At 43.5% G+C, this 21232-nt stretch overlaps 1 protein-coding gene across 1 annotated transcript in view; it reads right to left on the minus strand.

Annotated features, from left to right (window-relative positions):
• wwc1 (WW and C2 domain containing 1) overlaps positions 1-21232 on the minus strand; it is a 37955-nt gene that overhangs the window by 8544 nt on the left and 8179 nt on the right. The window contains exons 2-16 of the mRNA XM_046409755.1: positions 20097-20206; positions 19485-19688; positions 18836-18912; positions 18602-18681; positions 14537-14666; positions 10980-11126; positions 10463-10533; positions 10025-10270; positions 8227-8316; positions 5629-6314; positions 3664-3781; positions 3276-3443; positions 1830-2022; positions 1335-1475; positions 892-944 (exon numbers count right to left, since the gene is read on the minus strand). Coding sequence (XP_046265711.1) covers positions 892-944; positions 1335-1475; positions 1830-2022; positions 3276-3443; positions 3664-3781; positions 5629-6314; positions 8227-8316; positions 10025-10270; positions 10463-10533; positions 10980-11126; positions 14537-14666; positions 18602-18681; positions 18836-18912; positions 19485-19688; positions 20097-20206 — 2514 coding nt within the window. The remainder of the gene's footprint in view (positions 1-891; positions 945-1334; positions 1476-1829; positions 2023-3275; positions 3444-3663; positions 3782-5628; positions 6315-8226; positions 8317-10024; positions 10271-10462; positions 10534-10979; positions 11127-14536; positions 14667-18601; positions 18682-18835; positions 18913-19484; positions 19689-20096; positions 20207-21232) is intronic.

Here is a 21232-nt window from a genome sequence, read left to right on the forward strand (position 1 = left end):
GTTTGTGATTGGACAGCATTTAACTTTGGATTCTTTTGTTAAATAAAATAAGCCGTTTGTTTTGTTTACTCTAAAAGTAAAGAGAGTAAAACACGTTAAGGTCACAGAGTACTGATGAACGCAGTAAGTCAATTTCCTTTGTCTCCTTGGGAAATACAGTGTGAATAACATGATCCTGCTCCGATATGTTAAAGGGGTGTGTGTGACTTTTTGGACTCGAGACCAGTTAACTGGTGACGGCTGGTCAGAGACAATCAGAGACAAAAGCTATTTCCTCAGTTAGAAAACAGTTGACTATTGGGTCAGAGGTCAGAGTTAGGGTGAGTCTCCGGGAAATTAACGCATGTCCCAACAGAGACCTCAGTGAGTTAGTGTGTGTGTGTGTGTGCTGAGGGCACCATAACCTCTGGACACCTTTCAGAGGACACAGGCAGGAGGAAAGGTGGAGGTGTATCTGAAATTTAAGCAGCTTTATTTATGGTGTGAACCTGCCAGGTAACATTCTGCCCGCGCTTTTGTGTTTGTCTCCTCACACACAGCAACTGACTGCAGTACTGACGGGTTGTGTCAATACCGTAATTTCTGGACTATTGAGCGCACCTGAATATAAGCCGCACCCACTAAATTTAAAAAGAAAAAAAAACTTGTACACATATAGGCCGCAACTGTCTATAAGCTGCAGGTGTCCACGTTGTCAGTCTCTCTTTCGTTGTAGCGGCTTATAGTCTGGAAATTACGGTAACCATTTTAACTGCTGTGTGATGGAAACTTGAGGTCAAATAAAATGGATAAATATGGCTAAATTGAGAGAATATAGAAATGAACTCAAAACAGTAAAGACAGACAGCAATGGATGATTAAAAACATAATAATTTAATGAGATGCACTCACCACTCATCGTCCTCAGGAGCTCCGACTCTGGAAACACCAGAAATCACTGGAGTCTGAAACATAGAACGCACACAAACATGAGCACCAAACAAAGACTCCTGCATGTTTAAATGTGTTCACGTCTGACAAACCAGTGTCACCGAGTGTGTGTATTCCCGGACCACTCTGATTCGCTGTTTTCATAAATTAATTTGATGTAAATTTAAGAAACACAAATCTGTTCCACAAATATTTGCACATGTAGATAAAAGTAGGAGAATTCTAAATTATTAATGTTACACTGGTTTAATAAAGTTGGAAAACGGCCTCACTAAATAACAAGCAGCAGCAGCAGCAGGCTCACTGTATACTTTATTAACTCGTTTATAGTTTCAGAGCTGCTCTGAATGAGCCTCAGCCCGTATTGCGGCCCAGCAGTCCACTGGGTGTCAGTGTGTCTGTACCCGCTCAGAGACGCTGGCCGCTCTGCTCTGTTTGTCCTTGTTGTTGATTTCGGGCATGTAGACGCGGCTCAGCAGGTTGTACCATTTGGTGCATCTCTCTTCCGAACAGCCGACATCAGCCAGGCTGATCTGAGCTCCCGCCTGGGGGGGAGGAGGGCGGGAGGCAGTAGAAAGGGATGTTATTAACACTGCAGCTTGTGTTAACGGTTTGTTTTTCTTTAAGTGTTATAAAACCGACAGATTAGTCAGCACTGTCATGATTTACCTGAGAACACTGGGTCATCATACACAACTAAATGCATAAAAACAGGAATCAATAACAGACTTGATGCATATTTGAAGATGGCACAAAAAAACCTTGGTCTTTCGGTTTCTTATCTACTATATATTTCGCCTCTACGACACTCAAACATGAATCTATTTTATTGTACAAATAAAAAGTTTAAAACAAGTCAAAAGAGCAGTACGTGTTCCAGAAAGAAGACCTGAACTAACCAGACACTCTTCATGGCCTGACTTGCTGGTGACGCAGATGTCGACCCTCAGCGTCTTCTGCCGCAGTGCACTGTGGGATATCTGCATGCCAAACACCTCGTTGATCTCCACGACGTCCTGAGGCAGAGAGCCGCGTGTTCGGAAGAGGCAGCGGGTGGCCTCCACGCAGGGCAGCACCACCGAACGCACATACCTGCAACACACACACACAGGCAAGAGCTTTACCACCGCCCTGCTTGGTCACAGGAAGTACAAGATCTAAATTGAAAAGGGTCATTAAATGAACTGAGATGTCTACTAGTTGTTTTGTGTGAAGTGCAGGCTGTATTGACTTGTTGACTATTTGTATGCAGTCATTAGTTTGTTCAAGCACCACTTCTCCCAGTGTAAACAGCAGCAGCTCCCCCTCACATCTTCAGCAGCAAACAGAGTCTACATGTGTGAAACAGGCAAAGCTGCAAGCAACAAATAAGGAAGTAAACAACCGTCAACCTGTCTTTGTTGACCAGCCTCTATGCTGCTGTGTCTCGTGTTGGATTTGAATATATTAAATGTAGGGGTGTGAATATTTGGGAATCCATTCTCGATCCAAAACCGATTCTTGTTTGTTTGAACAGAAAAGGGAGCTGGAACAGAGAAGGGTAGACGCTTTATTGATTCCAAATGCAAAGATTCTTGTGTGAATCCATTTTGTCTCACTTTCTGTTTCTTTCCTTTAACCCTCAGCTTAAAATAAGCAATAATTCATCAAAATCACTTTCTTCTACATGTCTCATTTGAAATTTCACCAATCAGAGCCTATTATAAAACATTTAATTCTGTGCTTCTCAGCACAACTGAGAGGTCTTGAATCACTCAGCTGAGTCACATGATGAGAACTCTGTGCAACCAGCTGAACTGTGGGGGGGCGGTTAACCAGGAGGAGCAAAGCTGAAGTAAAAATGTGGTTACTTGTGGTTAACCTGCAGTTTTTCTTCTTTGTCTCCTGTTTTTGTATGCATGAAATACATCCATCCATCCATTTTCTATACCGCTTATCCGCCAGGGTCGTGGGGGGAACTGGAGCCTATCCCAGCTTGACTACGGGCGAGAGGCGGGGTTCACCCTGGACTGGTCGCCAGTCAATCGCAGAGCTGACACACAAGACAGACAACTACACACTCTCACACTCACACCTAGGGGCAATGTAGAGTAGCCAATTAACCTAATGTGCATGTTTTTGGTATTGTGGGAGGAAGCCGGAGTACCCGGAGAAAACCCACGCAGGCACAGGGAGAACATGCAAACTCCACATAGAAGGGCCCAGACCGGGATTCGAACCTGGAACCCTCTTGCTATGAGGCGACAGTGCTAACCACTGCACCACCGTGCCGCCCATGCATGAAATACATTCACACCTAAAATCAGTAAAGCAGTGACATCCATTAAGCAGAGATAAAATCGTACATTTTCTGGTCAGCCGGCAGACAGAGGGCGCTGCAGTTGGACAGCTGCATGACGTAGATGGTGAAGCGTTGGTCTCTGGACTCGTAGCGGAAGCCGAGCTGCACCTGAGAGCAGCCCAGCACCAGCCGCTCGTCATAGGAGCTCAGCAGGTCTGCAGGGAGACCCGACCTGGCTCAACAAAAACAAAGGAAATATCTATGGTCAGGTTCAGGGAAAAACATTTTTCAAGTGCAGCGATCAAAATATATTTTTTAATTTTTTTATCATGTAACTGCGCAATCACGGTCAAGGTGTTAAGTTTTTAAAAAGTCATCACATACAGAAGTAACATTTGAAGTGAAATGCAATGTACTGCACTGACTGTAGTGTGGATAAAAACGCTTCGTACCTGCGTTCTGAAGGCTCATACACGCCGCTATCACCAGCCACCGACTCGTCCGACACAGCTGAGGTCACGCCCATTTTCTTTGGCCCCGCCCCCGGCCCTCGCAGCTGGGGAGCCGACTCTGAAGACAAGAGGAGGATTTTTCTGTTCATGCTTTTTCAAGAATAAGTCTGGTTGATATAAATATCTTTTAATTAGCAGTCAACAACATAACATGAATACTGACCAATAACATGATGAGGGTGACTAGAATACATATCCTGTGTGAGCAAATCTGTGTCTGTGTGTGTGTGTGTGTGCGTGTGTGTGTGTGTGAAAAGAAGTATAAAAAGAGGAATGAAGAGTTTCACATGCAGTAAGCTCAGGAAACCTTGAGGTGCTCTTTGTTAAGTCAGATATATTTGTTCAAGCTCAGACCAACATCAGCGTGTGAATACGTGCCATATTTTCACCTTGAAGACCCCAAAAAAACTCCAGTGGAGCGGATCAGCCAGCAGCAAGTTAAACCAAAGGCAGCCAGACGCGTAAACCTCAGCACTTCAGATCACTACAGAGCACTTGTTCAATGTGATACTGATCAAACCCTGTGTCAACACTTCATGGATGATTGTTTTGCGCTGTGAGATCTAATTAGGTTATCGTGGATTTGCCCAAGTGTGCAGAGTAGATAAGACACTCTGGTGAGCCTCTGCAGGAGAGGCTGACAGGAGTGGAGAAGATCCCACTGAACACCAGCATCCAGACTAGCACGAGGAGCAACAGGTAAAACTCTCTTCTTCCCACTCTGGAACTGGCACAGTGCTAAATGCTACATGCTAAAGGGTAATCTATCTGAAACACAAACCTTATTGGATATCTCATCATCTCAGATGACAAACATCAGTAAACCTACTTACAGAAATAAACGTCACTTGCAACACTCGCCATATAACATCAAAACTCAATAGATTTTTTGTCAACCTAATTCTTCCATTTGTTTCAGTTTCACATTAAATCAATTCAGCTAATCTCACTTGCCTCTGTAGACTCGATGCATATTGTCCCTGAAATAATTCACTCCGACAGATTCAAGCTGATGGGCAGGGAAATAAAAAATGTAAAATCTCCCTGAAATACTTTTCAAACAGCTCACACAGGTGACCCTGCAGCTGTAATCCAACACCTTCACCTCCCCTCTACTCATCGCTCCCACCAGCAATCAGGTTTCACACACAGCATTAAATTTCTCATCTCTCTCTCTCTCTCTCACACACACACACACACACACACACACACACACACACACACACACACACACAAGGTGGATTCCTGGTATCCCGCTTTCCAATAAAGCTGGAACGTTCTCTCTGGAGTCTAGTGTAACAGAGACAAAGCTGGTACGTCACCAGCATCTTCTCCCTCTCTCTCTCTCTCTTTGACTGCTGCTCATTTAATTGCAGATACATGACTATCATTCTCATGTTATTAACTGGGACTAACATTCAAGTCTTCATCTTGCCGCCCTCACGAGTTATTATGCAAACAGCTTTATTGCTGTGAATGACTCCGAGCGACTCACAGGTTGAATGACAACAGATGCTTGATGCATGCTTGGGCTCGTGTTTTAGATCAGGTTAGGATAGGTTAGATTGGGATTTATTATGGCTGGACTGGCAGATGAAACTTACTGGCCAAAATGCATACTGGGCATGAGTTTAGTATTTAAAGATCTCTTCCACACACAAAATGTGTTTTGCTTATATTTAATTCCCCTAAAATATTTGACATTGACTATACTGACTTGAATCTGTCCAAAGTTTGTCACTACAGAAGATTCGACTGTACAGCAGGTAAAACAGATTTGGTACGTCGCAAACTCAAAAGCCAGTCGCAGTCTTAAGTAGCGAACACAACTACAGCCAACGAGACAGGAGAACACAGTTGGCTTTCAAAATGTGAACATGCTGTAATCAAAGAACAAAAGTTTACCTTTTGCCTCCTCGCCCAACGTGTTCTTGTGGTTTTGCTTCTCCTCCAGACCCCTGGAACCTCCGTGCTCCCCCTGCAGCTGATCCTGAGAGCCCAGGCTGAGCTCCAGTTCTGCAAGCCTACTGTGAAGTTCCAGATCCAGACTCAATTCACCGGGTCCCGTCTGGCCTGCAAATGTCTCTCCAGACAGGAAACTAGTGTCTGTGACCAGCGGCGAGCACGGCGGAGACAGTGAGGAGAGAGACGAGCGTGGTGATAAGGAGCTCATGGAGCGAGGGGTTTCTGACAGTCTGAGCGCCTGGATCCTGGATGACCCCGACTCCACTCCGACACCGCCTCCTCCTGCGCCTCCTCCAGCAGAACACCCCGTGTCTCCGCCCACCCCGCCCGCTTTGCCCTCAGGCCTCCCAGCATCCCTTGCTCCGCAGCCCGTAACCACTTCATGCTCATGTATGGTGGTGATGGAGCTGGAAGGGCGGTAGCCTCCTTGGCTGCCCTCCTGCAGGAGGCTGTCCAGCTTGTTCTGGAAGTCCGGGTCAGCCAGCTCGGGCTGCTCCAGGTAGAGGTCAGTGAAGCTGAGGGAGGAGGTGGAGCCCAGGCTGGAGGTGGTGGCCAGCGAGCCGCGGCTGGATGTCAGAGAGCCTAGACTGCTGCCGGACGAGCAGGACAGAGTGCTGGCTGACAGGCTGGAGAAGAACAGGACACAAACACAGAAGAGTTGTGATGCAAGGCCAAACAACAAACAGCAGCAGGGTTGAGTGACAACTCGGCCGAGTGCAGATATTTACCAGTTTTTAACCAATGCCAGTACAATCCCAGGCAAAATGCGTCAAGATCAGCACTCGTGATGAAGTCCTCACCGGACAGCCGAGTGAACAAATGAACTAAATCCTAAATCACCATAAGCTAAATTCTGGCTGAGTTTGTTTGAGCAACTCAAAGTGAAATAATTTTAGATTTTTGTGTTTTTGTGCTGAGGGCCCTCAGGAAGAAGATGTTGATCCCTGCAAGTTTTTACGGATTGTTGTTAATTGTAAAAAGAGTGTGATATAACGTTTAGAGGATTCACCCCTTCAGAGTCTTAATCTCTTTAAGCAGGACTTTCTTTTAAAACCAGCTTCCCTTATTTTTTAAAATCCCTGATGATCTGTGAGCTGTCAAACACAATTTGTTTCTGCTTCTTCTTTGTTGCTGCTGTTGTAAGCAACTCGTAAGTTGCTTTGGATAACAGAAAGCATCATTCAAAAAAAAGAGGAGAAGAGCTTTGGTAGACAAAGGAAGATGAAAGAGCTGGAAGCCACACTGCAGGCAGACTCATCTTCATCTCGCTGCTGTTTACTTCTCTTTCCTCTCATCTCATATTCCGTCCTCCTTTCTCCTTCCTCACCTCGTCACTCTGCTCTACTTTTCCTTTTCACTGTTCCTGAACACGTTCACGAGTCTGTCAAACTCATGACAGATCTTGAACATGCGAGCTTTCAGCAGCGCAGCCTAACAGAATTGCTAGCATGGCTGCGAGGTGCACGAGAATAACGTCAAACACAAAAAATTCAAGATTTCTCCCAAAATCATTTTTGCAACGTCTCAGAGTGCAGCTGGAAAACAAGCTGTGATAAACAGATTAAAACTATTCTAAACAGCATGTCCGTCCTTTTAATTTATGTGTTCAATTTTGTTATGCTGCATTTCTTATTTAATGTCTTTTACGTATTCTGTGCAGCACATTCAGAAGCCTTTGCGGATGAAATCATAAATTAACTTGTCTTGCCTTTACAGGCAGTAACTGCACAGTCTGCGGGACATCTTTTGGTAATTGACGTGTTTTTTTTTCTTGTGATCTCCCAGCCCAGCAGGTGAGATGTTCATCACCATTTAATGGCTTCAAACCAAGATGAAAACACACACGAAATACTGGACCCGAAGGACTACTTTCAGGAGGAAAGAGGAGTCATTTTCTTCCTCCTCTGTCTGTCCTCTACTCCCCTGTCAGCCCTCCTGTAGATACCTCACACACTCCTGACGACGAGCAGCTCTCTAATTAAAGCAGGAGGCTCGTTAGTGCAGATGGAGAGGAGTTCCTGTCCACGGGGGACACTTTTGATGTCCATCAGAGCAGGAGGACAGACGTGACAGAGACGAGAACAGAAACTGAACGAGAAACTGAGGGGGAGACGGAGACTGACTCACTTTGCTGCTTTTACCAAGCATTTTGCTGCGTCTCTTCTTGATGCTGCATAAACACTTAAACTTTACTCTTGAAAACCAGGGCTGTTAAATATTTAACAACTCTGAAACATGAATGGCTCTTACAGCGGCCTTGCGTCATCTCAAAGGTTGGGATGAAAAATTAAATTTGTGCTGAGATCGTGACTGAAATCAAAAAGACGAGGACGTCTGAAGCAAATGTTCAGTCCTTAAAGGTTTAACACCTCAAAGCTTTGCACGCTGCTTTCACTCTAATAACTAAATCATCCTTTTATCTGCAAATTAAAGAGTATTTAATTACATGGACAATAAACACTATGAATCATTATTTATTGATGTCATCGTGTTCATCAGTGTTATGGCTGATGGAAACGATTAAAATAAAGTTGTAACCTTTTGAGTTGAGTATGGAGCGATGTGGCCAGTCGAACCATCTCCTCCAGCTCTCTCACCAACTGGTTCCTCTTGCAGTGAAGTCGCAGCCTGAAATGAGAACAAAAAAAATAACTTTATTTGGTAAAGAAGTTTTTTTTATAGTTTTTATTTTTTTTTACAGTCAGCTACAGACCTGCAGGTGTAGAGTAACATCTTAAAAAAATCAATTAACCCCTAATCAAACCCGATGCCAAGTGGCTCTGCCAGCTGCTCTCAGGCTGAACATGAGTCACCTTCACGTTGAGGAAATTAAAATCGATGGAGGTGTGAGCACTTGAAAAGAAGTTGAGCAAATACGACATGACGGCGGGGATGTGCCGGGTCACTGTGAGGAGCTGCTTTGTATTCAGGCGACAGCGGCGTCATTTGTTTGTATGAGCTTTGTTTAAATGGGACCAGGCCAGAGAGGGGAAGCCTTTGGTCAGGTTACAGACAGCTGCTGGTGACAGTGTGTTCACGTTACATTCATCTGTCCATGAGGCACGAGGCTGTCTTCTTAAATGGAATATCGTATTTTAATTATTGGCCATTTCAACTGCAACTAACAATTGTTTTAATTATTGATCAAGCTGCTGATTATTTTCCTGACCAATCATTTAGTCTATAAGATGTCTTCAAATTGCTTCTTTTGTCCAAACACAGGAGTGGAAAGTACATTTACTCAAGTACTGCACTTAAATTTTGAGGCACTGCAAGATCAGTACTTTTGACTGTTACACTGTGGTATTGCTACTTATATACATAATTCCACTGAGTTCTTCTTCCACCAAACAGTCCAAAACAATTCATTTACAGTCATAAAGGACAAAGAAAAGCAGAAAGTCTAGATGCTTGAAAAATGACTGAAATGAGCTGAGGTCTAACTGGCCACAATAACTCCTGTGTGGGAGTTTGGAGCCTTTAAAACCCTTTAAAACATAATGATTTCGCTGGTCAAGGATCCTGATTCAGAGAATTTAACATCTTTAGAATCAGCAGACACCAAATATGTGTGTGTGTGTGTGTGTGTGTGTGTGTGTAGGAGGACTACAAGAGGTTCCTTTTGTTGCCAGGCTCTGCAGCCTCTCAGGTTTCAGGAACAGGAGACGAGACACAAAGAGAGACTGAGAGCTCAGGTAGAGTCTGACCTGAACACTGAACAACAAGAGTACTGTTAGAAGAGGGGGAGGGAAGAGGAGGAGGGGCAGCAGAAGAAGACAGGATCCTGGTGGATCTGGTTTGCTGCCTGGTTGCTATTTAAGAAAAGAGAAAGTAGACGAGAGGAGAGGAGAGAAGCTGTCATGTTCATCTCTAATTCCACATAATCACCAGGGAGGAGCGACGTCTCTAAAGGCCAGAGGAGCCAGTGGAGTAGAAGGTCAGCAGATGAGACAATAACGTGATACGATGTTACACTCATCATCACACTGCTGTCGTCGCCTGTCCTGACCTTCTCCAAGACAACGTTCTCATTGGGACAAGCAGGAAGAGTAAAACAAACACAGATGTCCAACTGCTGCTGCTGCTGTTAGTGTCAGCTAATGTAATCAAAGAGCCTCTGACCTCCCCTTATGATGTATCATCATTACTATTATTATTATTATTATTATTTATTGTGTATTTGTTGACAGGAACAGAGTCAATACAAGGAGCAGTCAGGGTCATCTATTCGGAATGAAATAAAATTCTGCCAGGTGACATCAGTTTCTCGAGTGATGAGGTGTTACGTGCTTCGCTCTGAGGTTGAAATAAAGCTCTCTGGACTGTATATTCCCACCTCTCGGTCAGGGCCTTGCTCTGGTTGTCTCTGGCGGCTTGCAGGTCTCTCTCCAGACGTTTCTTCTCAGACTCCAGCTTCTCGGCGTCGTTGGGCTCCAGGCGCTGGCGGGGGCTGACGTACTGCAGCTCCTTCAGCAGCTCTTCCTTTTCGTTGATGAGGATGAGGCGGTCTCGCTCCGGGTCCAGCAGTCCTGGCCACGCCTCGCTGTCCAGTTTGGCGATCTGCACCTCGATGGTGGCGATCCTGAGAGAGCAGGGGGAGGGGATTTAATCCACAGTTGATTATAACTGGACATTTCCACAGTAAAATGAGTTCTGTATTCACATGTCTTTATTCCAGCTGATATGATAAAATCTGTTGACAACAGTCAACAAAAAGCTTGCATTTTAAAGGCAGACACACACTGTAAGCAGATTCCTGTGTGTCCATGTGTACCTTCTCTTGGCCTCCTCGTACTTCAGACTCAGACGAACCTTCTCTGCCAGCTTGTTGGTGCTGGTCATGAACTGAATAACAAACAAACCGAATATTAACACAATCACACACTGGACACGTTCACACGTTTACAAGTGTTAAAGTACAGAAGTATTTTGTACTTAAAAGAACTGAAAAGTAAAAGTTCCTCAGTGAAATGTCTCCTTTGACTGATATATTATTGTGTGTGAAGATATTAAATTTGATGCAGAGCAGCATTGTACCGCTTCACTGCTGCTCCAGGTGAGGTAGCTGTTCAAGAAAACTTTGTATTGACTAAGTCAAACAAACAAAATCAGGAAATACCTGATTAAACACACTGAAAACAACAGACTGAGAATTGTTCATCTTTCAGTGCTCAACAGCTTTAATATTCATGCTTTGTACTCAGATTAACTTGACTTGACTTTCATCTGAAAGGTGGACTGGGTAATCATGTGTACCAGCTCTCAGACAAAAAGATGAAAGCTGGACTCACCTCTGCGGGGATGTCGGTCTGGGAGCCGGCGTCAGAGTACAGCCGCGGGAGGGACAGCTCCGAGTTGGCGAGCGAGGGGCTGCTGCCCCACAGCTCCTGCTGGGATCCTGAGTCCAGCTGGAACCCGTCCTTCAACAGAGCTAGTTTCTGCATGAACGGAGGAGACAAACTGGAGATTATATGAACCAAAACATGATGTGCCGTTAGAAACTGGGACACTGCAGCAGGAAACTAAACTGAGAATAAAAGAGGATGTGATTAAACACACAGGGAGGGAAAGTGACAATAAAACACATAAAAGGAGGGAAATGAACACTCACTGTTTCTGAATCACTTTGTCTTTTTTATGTCGTCATTTAAAAACTGAAGCCGCTCTGAACCAACGATGAAGTGAAGTCCGTGTGACTGACTGAACAAAGTGGGAGTCGCTCAGGGCAAAGAGCACCTGTGATGGGACACGACTGTAAAACGTAAAGTGACGGCCACTGCTGCCATCCTCTCATCTTTACAGACGTGATGGATATCTTATAGGACTCTGCGGCCCGTTTTGAAGCCTGATGTGGAATGCATCTCATGTTTGCTCTTCAGATGGGCCAGAAAGACAGCACACCAGCTCTAACAGTAGTGTTTGTGTATTTTGCAGATGCAGTGACCCTCAGTTTCTGACTCTGAGCCTGGGCCTGTGAGTATTTGAGCTGCACATGGCTGTCGCACAGAGCAGCAGCTCCAGATGAGGGTCTACATTTGACAGATTTCATAAAACTAGAAACGCTAAGACTAAGATGCAAGTTTAATTTCGTGCCTCGATGCTTTCTGTAGTGTGTCACCAGTAAATCAAAAAGCAACGCCAACTTTCGCTTTAGTTGAAGCTTTTTTTTCTTCATATATGTTGAACTGCATGGTTTCCTGTTAATTGGGACTAACAGTTAATGTACTAAATGAACATAAATATAATAATTACTACCAAATTATTCTGAATTTATTACTTACATACAGATCTGTAAAATAACATAAAAGTCACAACTCTAAGAAATACTAATGATGCTCTCATATTTAAGAAAGAAATGCAGACATGCAGCAGCAGCCACAGAAAGGTAACATGAATGCAGAGCACTCAGGGACAGGCTGAGCTGTCAGCTGCAGATGGTAAGGGGGGGAGGCAGGGGGGAGTCCACAGAGTACATTATGTATTATTGAACACACACTCTCCTCCCTCCACCTGCAAATCAATCTGCAGCCAGCTTTACCTGATAAGACCTGATATTTTGCATTGATAGGTGAGCGTGGAGGTGTATGTTGGAATACTGTCAACACGGAGAGGTTTTTCATTTTTTATGAAGGTTGGAGTCTAAAATGCTCAAGATTTATAGTCACGAGTTGTTCAGTATTTTCTTCTGTTCAATATTCTGTGCAGACCTGTTGATGTGCAGTGCTGTTAAGAAACACAAAAATGTTTCTAACACTGAGCCCAGAGAAACTCTCACCGTGATTTATGGCTTGTCAGCTAACAAGACACAATAAATGACTGTTCCATCAGAGCCAAGAACTGTATCTCAAACACACTTGATGTTCGTCTCCACTCATCCCAGCAGACCAGTATACTGTACACCTGCAGTCCCATCATGCAATTTTTATACACACTGCAGCCACAGTGGAAATATGAATGAGTGAACACAGTGATGATTGAGGGATGGTGGGAAAGCAGAGGAGGGCTGGCCGACATGAAACAGTGCAGAAACACCTTTTCAAGGGTGGAACAAGACGGGCAGGCTTTTGGGTTTTAGACTGTTGCTCTTAAGTAAACTTACTAAGTGCAAAATATTAAGTCAAGTTCATGAGCAAAAGCAGAGTTACCCTCCACCACAGTTTTTGAGGATTCATTTGAGGACATCACTTTGGGAGCCTATAATGAGTATTTACTCACAATTCTTTGACATGTTTTTAATCAGTTAAGCGTTAAAATAATATAAGGATTAATTAATAATAGAAATAATCGTTAACCTACAATAGCTGGCCTGGGATTTCATGGAGTCAGAGCTTTTTGGTAGAGCAGCACACACAAAACCTCATGTCTTGGCTCCAGACTCTGAAGTCAGCTGGAAGAAGCTCATATCGTCTGTTGAGACCAAAATGCTGCTTTCCATCCATCAGACTAAACACCATGTTTGATGTAAGCTAAATCCTGCACCTCATTATAAACATATGCAGTGTGAAGCATGGTGGTGGCAGGATCACGCTGTGGTAAATGAACACAGCTAAATACAGAGAAATCCTGAAGGAAAACCTTCTCACATGTGGGTCTTTTTGCAAACTGAGATTACTTTTTTATTTCCAGGAACTTAAAGCAAAAGAGTGTCTGTGTCAAGAGTCCAGTTCTCAATTCAGAGTGGACTTCACAAGGCTTTGTACAGTCCCCAGGAGACCTGTTTGGATTTGCTGTGTTTCTTCTCCATAATATCTCTGGACTCTCTTTCTTTGTGCACAAACAAGACATTTGAAGATGTTGCCTTGGTATCCAGGATAGAAGGAATTTTAACAGAGAAAATAATTAACAAATAAAAAAAGGGAAAAAAGGACTGAGAGTCTGCAAATGCTCCTGACTCACTCACTCAGAGATGCTCATAGTTTTCATAGCCCACAGACCACAGAGGAAATAAAACCCCAACTGCAGAAAAATGTTGCTGCCATCAGCAAAATTGTTTTCAATTTCCAGAAAACTCAAAGTGCTCCTCACAAACACAGACCTCATCTTCTCCTCAGTGAAGTCGACAGGCTGTCATCACTGCGACACTAAAACACCACCCGCCTCTCTGCAGCCTCGACTCCTCCGAGTCACTAAATCTCTTTTAGTGCATCTGGCCTTTCTCACAGCAACATAATGTCGAGGGTTTTAACACGCGTGCAGACTCTCCTGAGAGTCATCTGATGCCCTCATCTCCTCCACTCACACTCTGCCTTCACTCCCTGCTTCATCTCCATACTGTTCATTTTCTGTTCTTTCTCTTCACCACAAATCATTTCATCATCACATTCCATGCAGTCTGTTCAGGGGCCATCTTTAATCAAGTTGAGGCTGCAGGTAAACAGCTCTCAGGAGGAAGAATACACACATCACATTTGCCCATTCGCTGGAACAAGTGAAAGTAGCTCAGGCACACAACGAGGACACAATAAAGCTTTTTCCAGGCTCAGCTGGTGTGACATGCAGATCCTCCATCTCAAGTCATTTAGCCCCACAACCCCAACCGATCTCAGCACAGAGTCCTGGCAGCAAGAGGAAGTTGTTCAAGAAGTTGAGTGCAAGTGTATATCCTGTTGAAGACCACCTGGACAAAGAACCGCCAACCTCTGTCCTGTGCTTGGAAAATAAACTGGAGTGCTCTGCAAGCATACGTCACTTTCCTCTCATCAAAAGACCATGCTGAGTGAAAACAAGTGAAATAAAAGTGAGTTGTGGGGTTTTGACTCCGTTTGTCCAGCTCGTCTTCCCATTGAAAACATTTTCAGATTGGCTTGTGTCTGAGAGTTTGTTACTTCCATTACAAACATGCTCTTACCTGCATGAGTTCCTGTTTCTCCTTCTCCCCAGAGCTGATGGCGTCTCGGATGGAGCGGACCTCGCTGAGGATGGCCTGCGCCTCCTGCAGCTTGTAGCCATACGGGCTGTTGGACACCTTCTGGTCAATCCTGGAGTCGAGAGGGAGGGGCAGGAAAAGAAACAGGAGGTGAATGTCAGTTTGGAAGATGAATTAGAAAGCGTAGTAGAGTTTAAAACAACAGTCAATCGTTGGGAATCTCAAAGATCTAACGACTTTCAACTGGTCCCTGTTTAAATAAGAAACTGGATCAGCTGAGCAGACACACATTACAGCAACACTTTGACTCATTTTCATACAATTATACTAAGTGTACGCCGCTTTTAACTTGTACCGGCAGTGACTCGGCAGGCTTCACCAGAATAGTAGGGGAGCAAAAGAGGAAGCAGCAGATGGTGGAGCCATTCACTCATTGACTTTCCTTACACATATTAACTCTGTCAGAGTGTTGGAGCTCAAAGCGGACCCCTCACACCAAGGACTACCAAAGTCTTATTCTTGTTTAAAAAGACTTCTACTAGTGTACTACTTTTCTCTGATTTACCTACTTGATAATGTTAACGCTGTACTGTGGTAACACGACATACTCAAGAAAAGTTTCTGGTTACTGGCTATTCTGTAGGTTCAGAAACATCGACTGTTGTTCCCAGGGGTAAATTGTTCTCAGATGATAGCCAGTCGGGTCCAAGATTGGGTTTAAGCTCACCAGCTTGTGCAACGACTGGCGGATGGTCCAGAGATGGAAACCGTAGCCTCAGCATCACAGCTTCAGTTGTTCTGTTTTGACCTTCTAATCACACCAAAACCCTCGACCATTTTCCATGTATTTTAGCCTTTGTCTTTGATCACACAAGTTCTGCTATGTAACTACATTGAATTCAATGCTTTACAGTTCAATGTTTTAACAAGTAGAGTGACTATTTGATGTTGTTCAGGTGTTAACAAGAACAACTAAACTGAGAGCTTCATAGTATTCAAACAGTACCAGTATTAATATACTAGAACAGGACTAAAATGAGCAGTTTCTGTCAAAACAAGAGAAATAACATTTCAAGTCATTTCACTGTTTACTCAGGAGATTCAGTGTGAAAACAACCCGAGAAGTGAATGTGGCTCGTTTCACAGGTAAAATGTTTTCACACAGCCAGCTCGATGAGGACATCTCGATCAGTTAAATGTTAGCCCAACTTCTAACTTTCAGGTAATGCAGATGGGAGACTTTGCCCTGCTGCAGGAAACAGCCACCAGAGGCAGCGGCGGCAGCAGCAGCTGCTGCTATAAACTCTGTCATCAGCAGCAAGTCATGCATGCATCTGAATAACAGGTCCTTCCACATTCTTCAGAGAGGGAAGAGGAGGAGGGAGGTTCAGACAGAGAGAGAGAGAGAGAGAGAGAGAAAACAAGGTACAGAGAGAATGAGGAAGTTAGGGAGGGAGGGAGGCAGGCACTTGTATGTAACAGGCAGAGAACAAGTAATCCTCTCTAAGTCCTTCTCAAACAGGGACTTATGCTGAGCGAAAACAGAGTTATGAACCTTTTTATCATTAAACTCACAATGACCGCAATCATACAAAGAGAAAGAGAGGCAGTTAACAGACACTCACTAAGCCCAAACATCTCACTACTGTCACACAGTAAACTACAGAGGAGATTTCATGTGGTCATTATGAAAAACTGAGTTTCATGGTCGGGAGCAGTGACAGCCACAGCTCACACTCTGAGGCAGTACATATGGCCAGCAGCACATGGACACTAAAGCCCGACTGATGATGGACTTTTTGAGGCCGACTCCAGTGTCAAAATACCCAATGGGGATGGGGTAAACTGTGCCCACTTGGGAAACAGGAAGTGTTCAGCTGTCCTATCTGATATATGAAGAGTTCCAAACTAAGAAAAGCTTAAGTGGCCATACAGTATTATATGTATATATATTTTTCTGATCAACATATCAGAAAACATGTTTCTAAAAGCTCTCCCATGCACCAGTATTTTGTGAACTCTTATCAGGGCCTGAGAGTTCGGCTGCATTCCAGCCTAAGCCTATTCGTATTTCTGCAAACAATGATTGCTTGTTGAACGCCGTCTGATGACTGTAACAGGAGAGGAAAATCACAGAGGAATGCTGTCCAACCACTGTGCCTCAGCTACACTTTAATCCTCCTGACACTCTCACTGTGCTGTGTGAGGCAAGACAAACAGACCGGACATTCCTGTTCAATTCAACATCAGCTCACAGCGGATCCGCATGTCGGCTTTCCAATGTGGTGAATCTTAAACAACAAAAATCGCACACTCACACAGCCTCAGTCTTAGAGATCAAGAACAAATGGAAGAACAAATCTCTTTCAAATCAACATTCCTGACCGACGGCCTCATCGGTGCACCTTGCACTTTCTGAAGGAGGTGTAGAAGTAGGTCACATAGAGAGGAGTGTTCCCATTCAAATCCGCATTCTTCAGCTGTGGTTCCGCAGCTACATTCATGGAGGTTTTAGTGTTTAATGAGTGGATAGAATGTGCGATAAAGCTGAGGTGATAAGCACTAAAATTTCTGCCTCACATCAGGTCGAGCAACATTTTCACATTTACTGTTTACACGCTGTTTAAGAGGGCAAACTCCAACTAGTACAACAAGAAGACTCCTTCATCTCTACTGTACAGCTATATTCTTGGGATGCCTTGAGTGACCGTGTCCCAGATAAGGATAAGACAAATTAAAGATAAGAGCTGTGTAGGGATGTGGCTAAAATATTTGAAGAGGACAGGAGAACAAGTGGAGAAACTGTAAATCTTTGTTAGGAAAAATGGCTGCTTGTCTTCGTTTTACCCTCTTTCTGTCAGGAAACAACCAAACTGATGATTAAGAGTCAGCATGTGTTGGGCAGTATGACAGATAGTCTGGTTCCTCGTCAGAGTCTTAGCTGAGTTTTCCATAAGATATTAAAATTTTCCAGCTGACTACTTTCTTACTGTCACCTTTTAGATCTTGGGTGTTTTCAAACCAGAGCTTTTAACCAGATGAACAATCTTACGTTATCACACGTCTGGATGTTATATTTATTAAGTATCTATCTATCTATCTATCTATCTATCTATCTATCTATCTATCTATCTTATGTGGTAGCTGTCCTTTTGTGAAAATGTAATGTAAATGTAATCATCTTTCATGATATTTAAAAATCTGATAGAATGAACTAGTTGTGACTTTCTGAGCTAAATTTACCCATACTAATAAAGAAATATAAAATTATACCACATTAACCTTTAGAAGATGGCTGAGGATTGCCCTGACACACTTGAAGTGGTCCTAACTCTCTTCACCAAACGCTTCACAGGATTTCAGCAAACTGGGAAGACCGCCGGAAGGTCACACAGACAATTGCCCTCCATGCAAGAGGTGTATGCCAGCAGGTGTACATCCAGTGCACAGAGGATTTTAAAAGACACAAACCACCCGCACAATAGACTCTTTCAGTGGCTGCCATCGGGGAAACGTCTCCGGTCCCGCATGGCCAAAACTGAAAGACTGAGGAAGAGTTTCTTCCCCCAGGCCATCAGGACACTGAACTCTCTTTCCCCCACTTAACTCACCCTCCCATACACACACATGCATACATGTATACTATGTATACGATATGTATATTTATGTATATTTACATTCCCTCTGCCACTGAGGTTAGATCTCTATCTTTACTTTATTTTTATATTTTTATTCTTTATTCTTTATTTTTTATTTTATTCTATTCTCTTGTATTTTTGCACAGTTGTTAAAAGGAGTGTTGTTTTTTTCATTTCACTGTGGATGCACATCCACATGTGACAAATAAAGAATTCTGATTCTGATTCTGAATTCTGACAATTGCTATTCAAGTCAGATTCTGACTGCCTTGCTTTTCTCATCAAATTAAATTAGACGGTGGTAGCATGAAGCGTAAAGATCAAATCCCAGAATCTGCCGTCAACAAATACACCTGTCAACGTGACCATCGGCTGGACAAAGAAAGGTGCATCAGTGTGCAACACTCACTCTTTGAGAGTCTCAAAGCCTTGTTCTTTGTACAGCAGCTCCTGCTTCATGCAGGCCAGGTCCCGCTTCAGCTTGTTCACCTGAGACACAGAGAGGAAAAAGCGTGTTTGAAATATCATGAAAGCTAATGCTGGTTTTATCATTTTGTCAGCCCAAAATGTGTTCATCATTTATGTGGCACACTTTGAAATCAAAACATGTCATGCTGTTAAAACAGGAAGAAGAGGGTCTTACCCGACTTTTGGCTGTGGCTATTTCTGCTTTCAAGATGTCTGGGTCATACTTGCTGGACGAGGACGATCTGGAGTTCACTGCAGGGAAGATAAAAAAAGGAAACAGAGGTGTTAAACAGAGAAATCTGCGACACAGATGGAACCACAAATCTGCTATTTATTATTATTATTTAATCATTATTATAATTTATTATTATTTTGTATTCATTTTTTATTCTCCTGAGATTTTCCCTTTTTGATTTTATCTATTATTTTCTTTGTTTTCCTAAAATCCCTGTGTATGCATAGGTTATTGATACAATCTTCATTCATAGGGTGACTACAGGTCTAATGAGATACAGTTGTCACAAAAATCAAATTACGCTTTTTCTGCATTCGATAATATCAAGAGAAAAACATTTTTCTTCTTTTCGCTGTGGTGTTGAAAGAGCTATTAAGTACGATCTTTACTTACTTCACTACCTGCGTGGTTGTTATATGAAGCATTTTTCTAATAAAAAAAAATTAGTGAGCCTTTATTTTGGGGGAATCTTCTCTCTCTCTCTCTGTAGTAGACAGTAGACAGTATTCCTCCATTGTTTATCTGACTTAACCCTTCCTTTTTAAATAAATGCAGTTCATCATGTCTGTCGTTTCTCCACAGCACTCACAGCTGGTCTGTGATGTCGACTTGTCCCTCCACACGTCATTGAGCTGCCGGTACTCCTGCTGCGCCAGGCGCAGCCTCTGCTCCTTCACCTGGTAGATCTCCTTCTGGGCGCTGAGCGCGTCGCGGGCCACGGCCAGGTAGTCCCGCAGCATGGTCTCCTGCTCGCGCTGCCACTGGGCCCGTGGGTCCTCCAGTTGGGTGCTTTCTGCAGGAAAAGAAGGTGAAGAGGAAGAAAATGAGTGGAGGAGAAAGAGGATTTCAATATGGAGAGAGAATATGGTTTGCATTGTTTAAAATCAACAGATTTCTACAGTCAAATTCCATTTGACGCTCTGCTTCAAACATCATTTGTCCATTTAGAAATGAGGGCCATCAGACTTATCAAATTACTGTCATCAGTTGTGGTTAACTTTAACAATGAATAAGTATGGCGTAGCATAGTTGTAGACTGATGAAACACTTTTTGATGATTAAAAATTTTGTAAGCAAATGAACAGATGATCGTACCTTCCAAATACGGTGTGACAGAGAGGAAAGGTCAGAGGGGGAAACGGATGACTAAGCTAAACAGAGAGAAGAGATGAGCAGCAAGACCAAGAGACCGGAAACTCACTGGTGTTGTGGTCGACATAGTACGCTCCGACGACGGGGTCATAGGCCTCCTCCCAGCCGACCGGCAGCTCATCTCCAATACAGTCAGCAAACGTCAGAGGCTTCGTCTGCCTGAAGAAAACAAAATCAGAAAACAGTTTTAGAAACAGGACTGACCCTTGCTGCAATCAACTACTGTCACAGGCTGAGCTACACCATCACAGCGTTTTACTGCATAAGGTCAAGTTTCTTAATGGAACGATTGCTGCTTTTCTTTGTCAAGTATGACAGTAAATGAAGAACAAGAAATTACCTGCTTTTTTAATTAACTTCGCACATGAGGTTTTACTTATCTTCTGTAATAAGAAACTGTAATGTAAAATCCAACACATAATATCTTCTGCAGTAACCCTAAAATGATGCTACAGTTAGTACAGAAACCTACGATCAGCCAAACGGTGTCGGACCCACGTGGTTTATTTTGCCCCGAGCTTTGTCTGAAAGCGGTTTCAGGAGGAGAAGGGTGAGGATGAGTGGAGGGGGTAGGGGTGGGCAGTCTGCTGTTTCACTGAGTCCTCTATTCACCTCTGAGGGGGGAAAAGGAGAAAGGACGGGGGTGGGGGGTGGATCTCTCCAGCCAGCCACAATAGGAGGAAACGGGTCTGTGACATTCCACAAGCAGCGCTGACGCATCGCCTGGAGGTTTCTGGGGCAACCCTCGGCCTTCCAGCGCCCTTACACCTACTTCCCTGCAGCCGCAACGGTGAATTTAAACAGTTTTACATTTGGTTTTAATATAACTGAGTGCTTCAATCAGCCAAACACTTTAATCCAGCTTGTATTGCTGCTGACGTTGTTTCGTCAGTTTCTACGGTGAAAATCCACTCTTACAGAAGTGAACACGAGACAGAAACTGTGCAGCGTTTTCTCCAAGTAAAGTATTCCTCATATTGCACAAATTTTCCATAAAAACTTGATATGATCCACATCACATCCTTTCCCTCATAAAGATCAGGAGCTCTAACCATTCTGTTCTGCCTGATGAAGTCGTTATTTACACGACAGAAAGGAAGCATTAAATATAGTTATATTTTTGTATTTTCTATTAGTATTTTAGACAAGACAGATGGACGCAAGAAGTTTGACGTGACATTTTAT

Source organism: Scatophagus argus, chromosome 14 (assembly GCF_020382885.2).
Source record: "Scatophagus argus isolate fScaArg1 chromosome 14, fScaArg1.pri, whole genome shotgun sequence".
NCBI classification, from domain to species: Eukaryota; Metazoa; Chordata; class Actinopteri; family Scatophagidae; genus Scatophagus; species Scatophagus argus.